Genomic DNA, 15,645 nt, shown 5'->3' with positions numbered 1-15,645 from the left:
TTGAAGTTTTATCATGGATGAATGTTGAATTTTGTCAAATGCTTTTTCTGCACCTGTTGAGAGGATCATATGATTTTTATCATTCATTTGTTAATGTGGTGTGTCATATTGGTTAAGTTGCAGGTGTTGAACAATCCTTGCATCCCTGGGGTAAATCCCGCTTGATCGTGGTGTATGTTTTTTTTTAATGTGTTGTTTAATTTGGTTTGCTAATATTTTGTTAAGGATTTTTGCTTCTATGTTGATCAGGCATAGTGGCCTGTAGTTTTATTTTTTTTATAGCGTCCTTGTCTGGTTTTGGTATCAGGGTAATGCTGGCCTTGTAAAATGAGTTTGAAAGTGTTCCCTCCTCTCTTATTTTTTGGAAGGGTTTGGGAAGGATTGGTACTAATTCTTTAAATGTTTTTAGAATTCAGCAGTGAAACCACCTGGTTCTGGACTTTTGTTGGTTGGGAGGTTTTTGATTACTGATTCGATGTCCTTACTAGTAACTGGTCTCTTCAGGTTTTCTATTTCTTCATGATTCAGTCTTGGTAGGTTGTATGTTCCAGGAATTTATCCATTTCTTCTAGATTGTCCAATTTTTTGGAGAATAGTTGTTTATAGTAGTCTCTTATGATCCTTTGTATTTCTGTGGAATCAGTTGTAATGTTTCCTCTCTCATTTTTTATTTTATTTATTTGAATCCTCTTTTTTTCTTGGTGAGTCTAGCTAAGGTTTGTCAATTTTGTTTATCTTTTTAAAAAGTCCAGCTCTTAGTTTCATTGATCTTTCTACTGTCTTTTAATCTCTAGTTCTCTTCACTCTCATCTTTATTTCCTTCCTTCTACTAACTTTAGACTTCATTTATTCTTCTTTTTCCAGTTCCTTGAGATCTAAAATTAGGTTGTATATTTGAGATCTTTCTTGTTTCTTAATTTAGGTGTTCATCAGTGTGAGCTTCCCTCTTAGAATTGCTTTTGGTACATCCCATATGTTTTGATATGTTGTATTTCCATTTTTATTTGTCTCAAGGTATTTTTTGACTTCTCTTTTGATTTCTTCTTTGACACATCGGTTGTTCAGTGGCATGTTATTTAATCTCCATATATTTGTGAATTTTCTCATTTTTTTCTTGTACTTGATTTCTAGTTTCACACCATTGTGGTTGGAAAAGATACTTGATATGACTTCAATCCATTTAAATTTATTAAGACTTGTTTTGTGGCCTAACATATGATCTGTCCTGGAGAGTGTTCCACGTGCACTTGAGAAGAATGTGTATTCTGTTGCTTTTGTTTGGAATGTTCTGTATATGTCTGTTAAGTTCATCTGGTCTACTGTGTTGTTTAAGGCCAATGTTTTTTAATTGATTTTCTATCTGTATGATCTATTCATTGACAAAAGTGGGGTATTAAAGTTCCCTACTATTACTGTATTGCTGTTTATTTCTCGCTTTAGGTCTGTTAATATTTGCTTTGTATATTTAGATACTCCTATGTTGGTGCATAAATATTTATAATGTTATATATTCTTTTTGGATTAATCTTTTATCATTATATAATGACCTTCTTTATCTTAAAGTCTATTTTGTCTCATATAAGTATAGCTACCCTACCTTTATTTTGGTTTCCATTTACATGGAATATCTTTTTCCATCCCTTCACTTTCAGTCTGTGTGTGGTCTTACATCTGAAGTGAGTCTCTTGTAGGCAGCAGATAGATGGGTCTCGTTTTTTTTTTTTTTTGCCCCTTCAGCCATTCTATGTCTTTCGATTGGAGAATTCAGTTCATTCACATTTAATTATTAATAGGTATATACTTACTGCAAGTTCGTTAATTGTTTTCTGGCTGTTTTGTAATTCCTTTCTTTCTTTCTTCTTCTCTTGGTTTCTTTGTTTGTGATTTGATGATTTTCTGTAGTGGCATGCTTAGATTCCTTTATCTTCTGTGTATCCACTATAGGTTTTTGCTTTGTGGTTACTATGGGGCTAACATAAAATAACCTGTATTTATAATAGTCTATTTTAAGTTGATAACAACTTAAGTTTGAATGCATTCTAAAGCTCTACATTTTTACTCTCTCCTGCTGCCCACATTTTATGTTTTTGATGTCACAATTTATATCTTTTTATCTTGTGTATTCATTAACAAATTTTTGTAGTTATAGTTTTTTTTCTATTTTTGTCTTTTAACGTTAATACTAGATTTATAAGTGATTTACCCACCACCATTACAACCTTAGATTATACTGAATTTAACTATATATTTATCTTTACCAGTGAGATTTATACTTTCATGTTTTCCTGTTGCTAATTTGTGCCTTTTGTGTCAGCTTAAAGATGTTCCTTTAACATTTCTTATAAGGCTAGTCTAGTGGTGCTGAACTCCTCTAGCTTTTGCTTGTCTGGAAAACTGTTTCTCTCTCCTTCGATTCTGAAGGACAACTTTGCTGGGTAGAGTATGCTTGGTTGACGTTTTTCTTTTACCAGTTTGCATATATTGTGCTACTTTCTTATGGCCTGGAACGTTTCTCCTGAAAAAACATCTGATAGTCTCATGGGAGTTTTCTTCTATATAACAAGTTGTTTTTCTCTTGGTACTTTTAAGATTCTTTCCTTGTCTTTAACTTTTGACAGTTTAATTATAATGTGTCTTGGTGTGGGCCTCCTTGGGTTCATCTAATTTGGAACTCTCTGGGCTTCCTGGATCTGGATGTCTGTTTCCTTCCCCAGGTTAGGGAAGTTTTCAGCCATTATTTCTTCAAATAAATTTTCTGCCCCTTGCTCTCTTTTCTTCTTCTGAGACTCCCTATACTGTGAATGTTTGTCTGCTTGATGTTGTCCCATAAGTCCCTTAAGCTATCTTTACTCTGTTTCATTCTTTTTTCTTTTTGCTGCTCTGATGGGATGAATTTTACTATCCTGTCTTCAAGTTCATTGATCCCTTCTTCTGCTTGATCTAGTCTGTTCTTAAACCCCTCTATTGTATTTTTCAGTTCAGTTATTGTATTCTTCCTCTCTATGATTTCTGTTTGGTACATTTTTGTATTTTCTATCTCTTTGTTGAAATTTTCAGTTTGTTCATTTGTTGTTCTCCTGAGCTTGGTGAGCATCTATATAACCATTATTTTGAAATCTGTATCAGGTAAGTCACTTACCTCCATCTTTTTCTGAAGTTTTATCTTGTTATTTCATCTGGAACATATTCCTTTGTTTCTTCATTTTCCTTGATGTTCTGTGTTGGTTTCTATGCATTTAAGAAAACTATCTAAACTCTCTAAAAAGCTACCTCTCCCAATCTTGAATGAATAGTCTCATCCAGGAGATGATCTTTATTGTTCAATCCGACCCTAGCTGTTGGTTGTCTCTGAGAACTTTATGATTGTCCAAGCAGGCTTCTTTGTTCTTAACTGGCTCCCAGTAGTTGAGAGTGTCCAAGACCTGTTAGTGTCTCAAAGGGGGGGAATCTTGGTCAGTACCTAGATGCAGGCTGATTGGAAGCCAGACCCTCAGGCAGGAGCTTTTAAAATATGCAAATATACCTATTTCAGGGGAAAACTGGGAAATGGGCATTTCTGTTCCCTTTCTGCTGAGCTTTGGATTGATAGCCAATTAAGAACTGTTTTTTTGTTTGCTACCATCCTATTGAACCTGTGAACACAAGCCCTGTTGGCCATCAGAGCCAGGCTATCAAGGGATGTGTCCTCTGGGCATCAGCCACAAAAGCCAGGGCACCAGACTCATTCAAAAATCTCCTTTCTTGGAGATACTAGCCGCCTGGGGCAGGGCAGATGGAAAGCATGAAGATGGCACCCTCAGACCTCCTCGATCTCTGGAGAGTATTGTAGTCAGTCCCTAGATAGGTGTTAAATTAGAAACCTGGCCCTTGAGCCACAGCTACTGAGATAAACAAATTGGCTTCTTTCATAGAAAGACTGGGTGTTTCAGTTTGCTGCTTCTGCACTGTACCTTGGTGGGGGGTGGGGATAGCTGACTAAGAACAGTTTCTGTTTGTTGCAGCATGTGGGACCCATGAACATAAGTCCTGCTGGCCACCAGAGCCAAGCCTTCAAAGGGTGTCCCCTGGGCAGAAGCCTCAAAAACCAGGGCACCAAACGTGTGCACAAGCTCAGCTGGTTGAGACACTTTTTTCTTTGGGCAAGTTCAACAGCTTCAAAGTGGAGATATTCTAGCTAAAATGGTGTGGAAAACACGGGACATGCAGAGCCTTACCTACCTGCCTGCCTCTCCCCTCCTTTCTCCTTGCAATACCTAAGGCTCTGCAGAGCGCTGTTGAAAAACACCGTCTCACTCAATTTCCTTTCTCCAGCCCAAGACTGGGTTGCAATAGAAGCAATGAGAATGCTCACAACATGGTCTCCACAGCTTGTAGAATTTTCTTCACTGTCTCTGCTGATGTCCACACCAGAATTCTAGAAAACTTAGCTTTGCTATAGTTCCATTACGCAAAGCCAAGGGTCAATTAGAAAGTTCAAGAGAAGCATTGGTTTGATTGGTGGGGAGGTGGGGGGCTGGTAGATGGGACAGGACTGAGAAACCACAGGCAGATGGTTGGGATGGGAGGGATGAAGACCAGATTGAAACTAGTGGCTTTAAATTCCATTTTAGTGAAGGCTGGGAGTTCTGTGTTGGATGAGAAGAAATGACTGTCATTGCACAGAGCTGTGTTTATTAATTTCTTGGAACTTGGGATGAGTAGAGTTAAACTGGTTTTCAAATCATCACTCTAATGTAGTGTTAAACAAGTCTCCTTACTCTTATTTCCTCACATGAGGCTACTCCCAATGCAGTTGCTGGGTCCTTCAAATCACCTTCACATACATACCTGTGCATTTCAGGCAGAGGAAGACAAGAAAAATCTGAGCAGGATGCAGACTCTGATGGATAATCTTCAGCTAAAAGTGCAAAGTTACAAGCAGCAAATCGAGACAGTGGTAAGTGACTGACACAGTTGCAGCCTCATGGATTTCCTAGCCATGGTTTTTGATTAACGGAGATATGTGCCCTGAGCTAGGGGAGCAGCTTATCAGAGAGGACCAGCTCACCTTAAAGTCTGCTCATTCTCTGTTTTTTCTCAAGCTAGAATTATCACCCATGGTAAAAATTTGCGCTACTTTTCCCTCCAGGGAGCCAGAGCTCTCTTCCTCAACCTTATGGTTACACCCAACCATGTGCATTGCAAAAAATGAGCCAAGTAAGAGCATGGAATCATGTAGAGATGGCAAATTTTTGGTTGAGTAATCACCCTGGGGCCTTCCTCACCCTAAAACCTTGGGTGAGCATAAATGCAGTTCACAGTCCTGTTTCCTGATAAGCCTGGACATGGCTGTGGACATCACCACCACCACTTGAAAGGTACTTGCCAACCCTGGATTAGTATCCATAGCTACGTGGAATGTAATTGATAAGTACCGTATATATTGATTTATGCCTAATAATCATCTCTCTTGAGGGGTTTTGAATTGATTATGTAAATGATTTGGGCTAAAACACTGCTATGTCTAATAATTACCTGTTACCCCATATAATTGTAAAGACAAACCCCCATCACCGAGAGGTAGAATAGGATGTTGCACTGATTACAAGACAAACAATTGTGATTATTCTATCACAAATCTGTGAAAGCTGAACTATATCCAGTTGGTGGAAAGTGCCGACCATGTTTTCTATTTCCAGGGAACAACAGTTATAAAAATGGATCCTGTGCCTGCTAGAAAGTCTGAATCCCTATATATCATACCAAAATATGATATTCCATTCAGTACTCAGAAGTTTAGATTCCTTCCACATTTTTCAGCTTTCTCGTATCAGAGTCGAAAAAAATATGACTATGTAGGCACAGGGGTTTCTTTTTTTTTTCATTTTTTATTTTATAGGAAGCACAAGCCAATCAATATCTTTCTAAGTATAAGAAGCAACAACATGAGCTGAACGCAGCTAAGGAAAGGGCAGAGATAGCAGAATCTCAAGTCAATAAACTCAAGATTAAAGCAAAAGAGTTTGGAAAAAAGGTACGTCAGATTTTCAACTCTGTCCTAACTCTTAAAGCATGTGTGTTTAGGTCTCTATAGAACCTAAAACAGGTTCTATAAAATCTTTCCATATTTACTAACTCCTACTTGTCCAGGTAGGATGAAGTGCTAAGCATTTGAGGAGGATGCACACTGTATTTATACTTCTCAAATGCTCATTTCTGGGTTAACTTGCAGGCTGAGCTCCAGGGCCTAGATTCATTTGTGTAGGACAGTCAGGAGTCCAGGGAGCAAAGAGGATTTAAAAAGCACAGAAGGATCTGCTTGAAATTCTAAATGAACTCTTTCTATGGTAGACAAGTACCTGACTCCGTACCACCTAGACAGGTGGAAAATTGAGGCAGTGGAGGACAACAAATGCGAGAGTCCTGCTTTCTACCCTGAAACACAGAGAAAGGAACTTTCTACATCCTTGTGGTCCATGAAACTGCTGTTCTGATCCAATAGTAGCGGCCTCTTCCCTAATTTTCCTGGCAAAGTAGCAGAGTGACAAAGAACACTGAACTCTAGGCTTGGCGGCGTCAGTGTCTTACTCTGCTCAGGCTGCTATAACAGAACAACAGAGACTGGGTGGCTTGTAAACAACAGATATTTATTTCTCACAGTTTTAGGCGCTGGGAAGTCCAGGATCATAGTGCTAGCAGATTCAATATCTGGTGAGGGCCATTTCCTCATAGATGGCCTTTTTCTCCTTGTAACCTCATGTAGTGGAAAGGGTGAGAAAAGCTCTCTGGGGTCTCTTTTGTAAGGGCACTAATCCCATTCATGAGGACTCTACCCTCATGACCTAATCACCTCCCAAATACCATCCATCACTAGGGGGTTAGGATTTCAGCATATAAATTTGGGGGACACAGACCGTAGCAGTCAGGGTAACCTCAGATTCCTTGCTGAGATTTTCCCAGGAACACATAGTTTTTAAATGAAATCTGGCTTTAGGAGAAGCAGATTACAGGAGATTGGATATCCTTCATGGAATGCCTAAAAAGCACTTAGCACAGTGCCTAGTACAGATAGGCACCATCATTTCATTTTTTAAAATTTGGTACGTGCCTGGTCCTCTTTCTTATTTATTGTAAATGAATTACTAATCACCCTGCAAGATAAGTAGATAGGGTTGCCAATAATAAATATTACCTTGAGGTCAAAAGAATCTCTTTTGAAGGAGAGATTAAAAGTTAGTTATGTTGAATATATTTGGATCTAAATGTGAGAAGCATGAGTCATGGGCAGACTCCGGAGACTTCTTATTGATGCCTGAATAGCTGTCTCAGGGATAAGGCCTATATGGAGAGGTCAGGTTAAGCGGATTGAACTCTGGCCTCAATTTGAGAAGTGTTATGGCATTGGATTTGGGGTCTTCTGTGCAGAGCCCGCCCACAACCCCCTAGAATGGATTTGTTTAGGAGAATGCCGCACATGTGCTGCAATTGCACTCAGCTGCAGGAGGTCGAAGGGCCTCCACAACAGATGTAATGCATTCGACTTTGACACAGTTGTTTCCAACAAAGAATAAAATGAGTGTAGCAGAAATTGCTTCTGAGAGGCCAGAGATGAATAGGAAAACTGTCCTTGGCAGTGCAATGACTAATTGTTTCCCAGTCACAGAAGGAAAGCCTGAAAATCTCTCAGCTGTCACGAGGAAAAGGTTTTCTGATAGAATTGGGTCGGGGCTGTGGAGCAAATTGGTGATGTGGCTAGTCTTTCCCCCATGGGGTCTTCTGTAGAGGGCGCTGCCTTCATCGGCAAGGCGAGGAGTGATCGAGCTCGCCTACATGAATTACCGGGGTCTGCTTTCCATAGTATAGATAATTTCCTCAATTCTCTGCCTCCCTTGGAAGCTAATGAAGAGTTGGCTAAGGCCTGCTTACCTCTAGAAAGGACTGGGCTTGGTTCTGGGCGTGTGTTCCACTGCTGAAAGTCACAGGACTCTCACAGAACACACTGATATTCTGTTTTTCAGGTTCGTGAAGAATAAGCAGTCTTGCTTATGAAAGACAGTGACTGGAGAAGCACAAGGAGGGCACCACTTTATAGCCAAAAACTTAAGTTGCATTTGAAACATTAAAAAAAAAAAACTTATTTACATGGTGTGAAAAGCAGTTTAAACAAGAGGATTAGAAAAATGTAATAATTAAAGGGAGTATTGTTGCTTCCAAGGTTAACGGGGAGTTTTTGATCCTCAAATACAGGTAAACATTTCACATGAAAGGTTATATAAATCCAAGAATCTTTTACATTCTAAAGTTAAAAAAAATAAATGAATACTTGTTCTATTGTCCATATTGCCTCTTAATGAGTGATAGTCGTAGAAGGCATCCTTAGACCAGTCGTGGTCCTTGGGGACAAGTGCGTGTTGGTAAATGGTTATTACTGAAGTTAGCAAATTTTGCTTAATTCGTGTCTTACATCTATGAGTCTGTATTTTTAGCCACTAATGGTGGGAGTTGATAAACCTTTCTCTTAGTGCTGTGATTTATCTATAGTCACAATGAGGCATTTTGAACTTGTAGGTAAACCCTCCTAATCGACATACATGTGAGCTGCATGCTGGTGCAGACTGTAAACACTGAAGTGGCCTCTCACACAAGACGTTGAGTTCAGTGATAGGTGGTACGCTGGCTTTGTATTGTGCCCATTTAGCTAAACTGGAGGTACATTTCCCGGAATTCTTTCTCTGTGTGATTCTAGATTGGAGTTGGTCACAAGAGAAATTTGCACCAGATTTGATGGGCAGAAATGAAGGAGCAGCTGTTTATTTTATGCTCGTCAGGGCAGGGTACGGCCCCAGGCGCTGTGCTGGCTGGCAAATATTACCCCAGGCCAGAAAGGTGAGCTAGCAGAAACCAGCAACTGCTCCCTGGGCCCGCAGCTCTTCCAGCTCCTGTCAGGTTCCTCCCTCAGCCTCACAGAGTCCTGGCCAGGTGTGCGTGCGGCTGGCTCCATGGCAACGGGCACCAGCTTCTCTTGCAGGTCACCCACGGCGTTGACTTGGGAGGCCCTTGGGGACAGGTGCGGCTTCCAGTTTGTTCTTATGGATTCCAGTTCATCTTCACTCCACGTCCAGCTCTCCTTCCTGATGGCTGGCACTTCCGACCTACAGTAACTTCAGTCACTTCAGATGCAGAGGGGACAGCCTGGCATCCGCTTCCTCACCAGTGCTCACAGTTGTGTAAGGTTGAATCCCTATAATAAATCCTCATTCTCTGTCATTCTCAGCAGTCTGCCTCTCTGATCCCATCCCGACTCGTACAGGTGGCTCTAAGATCAATTCAGCAATGTTGAAGGACCCAGATGAGAAGGTTTTTCCTCGTCTGCCATCCTCAGTGTGTTGGCTTTCGTCTTTAAATTTGTCCCCCTCATCATTGTAAGAGGAATACAGCAGTTCTGAGTGTTTTCCTCCTCACAAAATATCCTATGTGCCTTTTAAAAGTTTTTCTTTACAACAGCATCCTTAATACTTTACAGTTTATGATGAACACCTATCACAACATTGCAGCAAATAGAGTCAACAAAACTACGTACAAGGTATGAGATTGTGAAGTTCAGGCCAGCTGATAGAGAAAACTGGACCAGTCAGCATTAACATGCAATTCAGGGTGGTTTTCTCCTGTAAACTATAGAGTCCAAAACTTAAGTCACAGAAATCCTGGTTAGACTTTTCCATTTGTATAAATTGATGATTAAAATTAAGGGAAACAGATCATCAAGTCAGCTGGCCTAGCCATTCTCCCCTTGCATAAAAATTTATATGGAAATCTAAATTTATTAAAAGGCTGATCATGGGGCCGGCCCAGTGGCACAAGCGGTTAAGTGCGCACGCTCCACTGCGGTGGCCCAGGGTTTGCTGGTGTGGATCCCAGGCACGCACCGACGCACCGCTTGTCAGGCCATACTGTGGCGGCATCCCATATAAAGTGGAGGAAGATGGGCATGGATGTTAGCCCAGGGTCAGTCTTCCTCAGCAAAAAGAGGAGGATTGGCAGATGTTAGCTCAGGGCTGATCTTCCTCACACACAAAAAAAGAAAAAAACGAAATTAAAAAAAAAACAAAAGGCTGATCAACAATATGACAACTGAGCCAGAAGAGTGAATCAAATTATCTTCATAGCTAGGGTCACTCAGCTATGCAAACCTGATGGTGGAAGGTATAACTCAACCCCAGAGATGTCAGTTCTTGAGTTGACAGAGCTCTTTGTCCTAGGCAGTTTAGAAATACTGACATTCTTACTCTTTGGGGTCCATAAGACTCACCACGCTAGATCTAATTGGTTAAGGTGATATAACCATTCACGTAACACTAGATTCCAATACCTTAGCAAATCAATTGCCTTGGTTTCCAGGCCCTGGGTTTTTACCTTTTTGCTATGAGGACTTCTGCTCCTACCTGCTCTCTCATCCATTATTAGTTGATCAGATTTTGAATCAGCACTTAGTGACACATTTCTTCCAAGTTCTAGGGGAAAACCTTAATGTACCTTCCGTGCTGATTGCAGCAGGAAGGTAAATGAATGAGACAGTTCTTTTCTAAGTTGAATTGGAATCCTTGGCCTCCAGGCACTTTTAATCTTGATGCAGGTATGCTGTCAGTGAATAACGCTTTGGTCTTAAAGAGTGAATGTGATACTGGAAAAGAGAATGGTTACAAGTCTTTGTGATGGTAGAATTGTCAGGTCATGACCGCCATTGCTGGAATCACAGTGAAGAAAGGGGCGATGAAGTCACTGGATCTTAGAGACGCTTGTGATGTGTTGTGACAGTCCTGTCTTCATTTCCTGTACTGGCTGGCTATTCTGAAGGAGCCTAGAACCAAGAAAAATGGACTCTAAGTGGCTGTTGTTCGTGTCAGAATGACCTTTTTTTTCATCCTCCCCAAAGCCCCAGTACATGGTTGTATATCTTAGTTGTAAGTTGTTCTAGTTCTTCTATGTGAGCTGCTGCCACAGCATGGCAACCGACAGATGGGTGGTGTGGTTCCGTTACCGGGAAGTGAACCTGGGTTGCCTAAGCAGTGAGCACCAAACTTTAACCACTAGGCCATCAGGGCAGGCTCAGTGTGACCATTTTTATCTTAAGTATTTAAGGATGGTAGTGTTTGTTTCACTTTTGGGGAGAGGGAGCTTTCAGCTATTGTTTGCATCTGTAATCAGAGATCCATGAGACAGTTATAAAATGAGTAGTTATGAAGTCTGGGTCCTATCAGTCAATTTTAATCTCCCTGCTAGGTGTTCCTGAGTTTTTAACAAGTGGAAAAACAAGCTTACCCCACTCTTTGCTCTTATTTGTATTGTGATTAATGGAACTCAAATAATAAAAGATATGCAGCAAAAAGCAAGTATGCAATCAAACTATAATCCGTAAGTGAATTATCAGTCCCCAAGGAACCTAGAAATGGCTGGAAAAGTATAGAAGGTCAGCAGTCTGAGTCTGGGCAAAAACTGTAATCTGCTTTTCTCCACTTTGTCTGTATTTCTTTCCACTTCTATACAATCTCATGTTTCCATCAGAAGAATAAGCACATTGGTGCACCCTTGTATGTACAGTGCCATTTGAGATCTTCTCTACAGATAAACAATAGGAGATGAGAAGAGCAACTACTTATTTAAGCAAGCAGAGCCTGTTTAATTATAGACATTGGGAAAAAGCTAATTGTATTTTTTTCCTGTTATATCATCCTGCAATCCTTCTTGCCTTTTTTCTCTATAAAAGTCTTGCATGGTGATATGTGAATCAGTCAAAACTTCAATCACTGTTTTACAGCAGCATTCTTATACTAGAAGTGGTTTGATAAAGGAAATGCCTCACCATGTCTTCTGTATTATCAGTATTGCTGGTTCTCATTAGTGGAGACGTGACGCCACTCTACAGGACAAAAGAGAACACACTTTAAAAATATCTCTTTGCAAACACTCAAATTCTCCCTTATTCCTACCTCAATATAATTATGTTATTAGAATCACCGTAACTACTCCTCTTTCATATCTTTCTGCCAATGAATAGCATTAAAAATGCATTCAGGGTAGAAATACCTCATCAGAAACAAACAGCAGTCAATTCTTATGGCTGATTCAGGTGGTCCAAAGGGGGGACGAAGGCAGTTCAGGCCAGGAATTCTTGGCTCTTTAGGCTTGTTGGCCTGATTCCTACCAACTGTTAACAATGGAAAATAACAGCCAAGGAGGTGATGGTTAAGGTGATACAATGTCCTTTCTCAAGGAAGGCCCTCCTTCTGGGCCTTGCTAACATCCAGGATAATTTATACTTATCCTAGACAAAGGGTATTTTTAATAGAAAAGGGAATTTAAAAGAAAAACATATGAACCATAGTCATACGAAACTACAACCAGGGACCTAGAGGTTGGCAAGGTTTTGTGACTTTTAGTGTAACAGCTTGAAATGTACATTAAGTCCATCTAACTACAGAACTATAGAAAATTCTTCTTAAAAAAGTGGCCTACCCTGTCATTGTCTTGCTGATGTCTCCCGGCTGCACTTCCAGTATCAGAATCCATCCTCCTCTCTGCCATGGGGAGCTGACCTGGATCAGTTCCATCTGCAGGGCGTCTCTGCCCTCTGTCTTTCAGTTGGATGGAGACCAGAGGGAGAGAAGAGCAAAATCAGGTATTTATTCTTCCAGCTCCTTCCCTGGAAGGTCGCCTTGGTGTGGCTGTGTCCTTCGAGTGAAGGTCATTCATTCTCCTTACAAGGCAGCTGATTTTACGTGACTCTCTCCTTCCAGGTTTTGGGAACTGTTCGCTCTCCTTGTCCCTTCAAGTTTAGGTTTGCTAGTGTATCAGCTGCTCCCAGCCCTGGGGGAGTGCACTATCTTCTGTGCTCCTCTCTGTACGGTTTTGAGTGTGCCAGGTTGTTCTCTGTTAGGACCTGACTTATACACACTTCCAATACGGAAACTAAACTATCATTCTTGAGCAGCGTGTAGCACCTCTCTCTCCTATAATTTGAACCCAATCCAATCAAAAGTATCGTTATATTAGATGAGGGGTTGCATTTGGGGGCAAATGAGAGACTGCCATCTTTTCCTACTTCTGGCCGGCTAAGGGACAGGAGTAACAAGTAAGGGAACTAGCTTGCCTATTAGTACAAACAATCACTGGGCTAGAATTGGTGGAACTCTTGTTCACTGTCACCTTTAAAATCTTACTCTCAATAATAGTTTCTGCTATGACCAAATCTCCTAACTTCAGCAGGGGCGACAGGCAGGTGTCGACCAGAGGAAGGGACGTGGGATCTATCTCAACCTCCCAGGACACTCAGAGCCTTCTCAGGGGGATTATGGAATAAGGGAGAGCTTCTTGGGGCCTAGATCTACCTCTGGCCACTAGTTAGCTGGCTCGGTTTAGGTGGTGTCCTTAAGTCTGTCTTACACATCTACTAGCATTTGAGTTAATTTCTTGGATTCTAGTTTCCTGATCTATGAAATGTGGAAATAAAGAGATCTAATTCTATTGATAAAAGTCTTTTAAGTTCTGTGACCATGACATCTTAATGTAACATTTTAATTAGTGTAGGTAATTAAATTACTATAAGTAACACAGGTTTGTTGGGGAAAATTTAGAAAAAGTTTTCTAAAAAATGTAACAAGGATTAAAATAAAATGGTTCATAAAGTACAATGCTGTTTTGAGCTGTAGCAACCATAGACAAAGCTCAAATAGAGAGAAAACAGAGCCCAGGGACTTAAGGAAGCCCAGACATAACGGAAGCACCTGGGCAGGTATGTGGTAGAGAGGGGGCACCCTGTTTCCAAAGGCAACCATTTTTAAAACTTTGGCTTATTGATTTCCAGCTATTTTTCAATATAAGAAGATTGGGATCATCCTGTGTATTACTTCACTGCCAGATTTAATTTTTTTTTCTCTTCTTTAGTAAAAAACAAAGTAACTTAAATGACATGTGATTTTCAATTAATTTGATCAAGTTCCTATTATTTATTGAAATAGTAGGAAAACTGGAAGTAATGGTAGTGTGCTGCAAAGAATGTGCTTGTACATAGCCTGGGGTGACTGACCATTTGACGGAGGATAAATTCCTAAAAGTAGAATAGTTAGCTGGAAATGTGGGAGTATTTTAAAGGATTTCTGATAAATTTTACAAATGACTCTCTAGAAAATTCAGATCAGTTTACATGCCTAGCAGCAGTGTAGGTGTGTAGTTGTATGCCATTTTTTTTTTTTTTTGGTGAGGAAGATTAGCCCTGAGCTAACATCTGCTGCCAATCCTCCTCTTTTTGCTGAGGAAGATTGGCCCTGAGCTAACATCCGTGCCCATCTTCCTCCATTTTATTTGTGGGACGCCTGCTACAGCATGGCTTGATAAGTGGTACATAGGTCCACGCCTGGGATCCGAACCTGCAAACCCCGGGCCACCCAAGTGGAGTGCGCGAACTTAGCTACTACGCTACCGGGCCAGCCCCTGCATGCCATCTTTGATACATCTCTACCTGAAAACCTTGGGACAGAGCACGAGTTTTCTATGAGATATTACCTTGGCCGACACAGATGTATGTTCTTGCCTTATGAAATACCAAAAGCACCAAAATCACGGAAATCATGAAAATCACTACAGGAGTTTTCCGGGTAGCTATTTTTTGACTTGCTTCTAAATAAAACAAACAAGAAATCTATAAGCTGGAAGAAAAAGTACCAAAAAATAAAACATGTGGGTGAGAGGGTAAGTATGTTTACTATTTTTAAACTGAGTTATTTCTGCATTCTGGATGGAAGGCAGATTTCATGTTAGTGAAAACACTTTTCATAATGAAAAGACTCATTAAAGATAAGGCCAGGGGCCTTATCTGGACCAGAGAAATTTCTGTGAGCATGAATACATCCCAGTCTCAATGTCTCTCTTGTGGGAAACCTGCAAAAGCTGTAATATTAACTAATTTGGGGCTTAGTGAGGGTAGGAGTTGGGAGAGAAAAGAGTCTGAAAACTTCAGAGGCAATGAGTCTATTATGCACTCTAAGTTTCTGTTATTTTATATTGGAAAAAGAGAGTTAACACACTTTTACAAAGGAATAATTATGACTACAGACTAGCCTTAGCCCTGTGTTCTCCTGGGAAAATGAAGGGAGGGTGTAGTCCCCCCTTGGCTTGGAGAAGACAAGGTCCAAGAGGCATGGTGATCAGAAGTGTAGAGACAAGAAGAGCTGAATAGGAGCCATGGTCTTGAGTGAGAGGTGACAGGTGATCATGAGGTGACAGCGAGCACTTGGAGCCCCTCAGGAATAACTGGAGAAGCCTGAACTTTTTCCAACACCTTGATCGGATCTAGAATTGTTGGACTTAGCATTAAAGGAAGTGGGCACTGCGGAAGGCAGAAACTTGGAGACCTGGAGGGACCAAAGTCAGAACCCCCAACCTTGTGATCTATGTTCTATCAAAGAGTGGGGAGCAAGCATTAGGGCACAAAGGCCAATTCAGGGGGAAAAATGTTGATGGCTGTTCTTTAAAGTGAGCAGCTCTGTATAACAGATGTCAATTTTTATGAACATACTCTTAATAATGTTTTGCAACCAATAAAACATTAATCTCTCCACATATTTGTGTCATTTTGGAATTCTATACTCATGTAAAGAAGGAGCAGTTAAG

At 40.6% G+C, this 15,645-nt stretch overlaps 2 protein-coding genes and 1 long non-coding RNA gene across 3 annotated transcripts in view; 1 reads left to right on the top strand and 2 right to left on the bottom strand.

Annotated features, from left to right (window-relative positions):
* The window catches only part of MYH15 (myosin heavy chain 15), a 127,419-nt gene extending 120,946 nt beyond the window's left edge, over window positions 1-6,473 (top strand). The window contains exons 40-42 of the mRNA XM_058556514.1: window positions 4,841-4,936; window positions 5,879-6,053; window positions 6,331-6,473. Of these exons, the coding sequence (XP_058412497.1) occupies window positions 4,841-4,936; window positions 5,879-6,053; window positions 6,331-6,473 (414 nt within the window). The remainder of the gene's footprint in view (window positions 1-4,840; window positions 4,937-5,878; window positions 6,054-6,330) is intronic.
* A 3,585-nt stretch (window positions 6,474-10,058) lies between these two features.
* Window positions 10,059-12,616, bottom strand: LOC131414692 (uncharacterized). The gene is made up of 3 exons (XR_009222221.1): window positions 12,493-12,616; window positions 11,840-11,896; window positions 10,059-10,837 (listed from the first exon to the last, which is right to left on the bottom strand). It is a non-coding gene; the product is annotated as an uncharacterized LOC131414692 (long non-coding RNA).
* A 458-nt stretch (window positions 12,617-13,074) lies between these two features.
* The window catches only part of HHLA2 (HHLA2 member of B7 family), a 67,938-nt gene continuing 65,367 nt past the window's right edge, over window positions 13,075-15,645 (bottom strand). Inside the window, exons 8-9 of the mRNA XM_058556513.1 lie at window positions 14,539-14,652; window positions 13,075-13,088 (exon numbers count right to left, since the gene is read on the bottom strand). Of these exons, the coding sequence (XP_058412496.1) occupies window positions 13,075-13,088; window positions 14,539-14,652 (128 nt within the window). The remainder of the gene's footprint in view (window positions 13,089-14,538; window positions 14,653-15,645) is intronic.

Source organism: Diceros bicornis, chromosome 15, assembly GCF_020826845.1.
Source record: "Diceros bicornis minor isolate mBicDic1 chromosome 15, mDicBic1.mat.cur, whole genome shotgun sequence".
NCBI classification, from domain to species: domain Eukaryota; kingdom Metazoa; phylum Chordata; class Mammalia; order Perissodactyla; family Rhinocerotidae; genus Diceros; species Diceros bicornis.
This window is presented reverse-complemented; position numbering and strand designations above follow the sequence as displayed.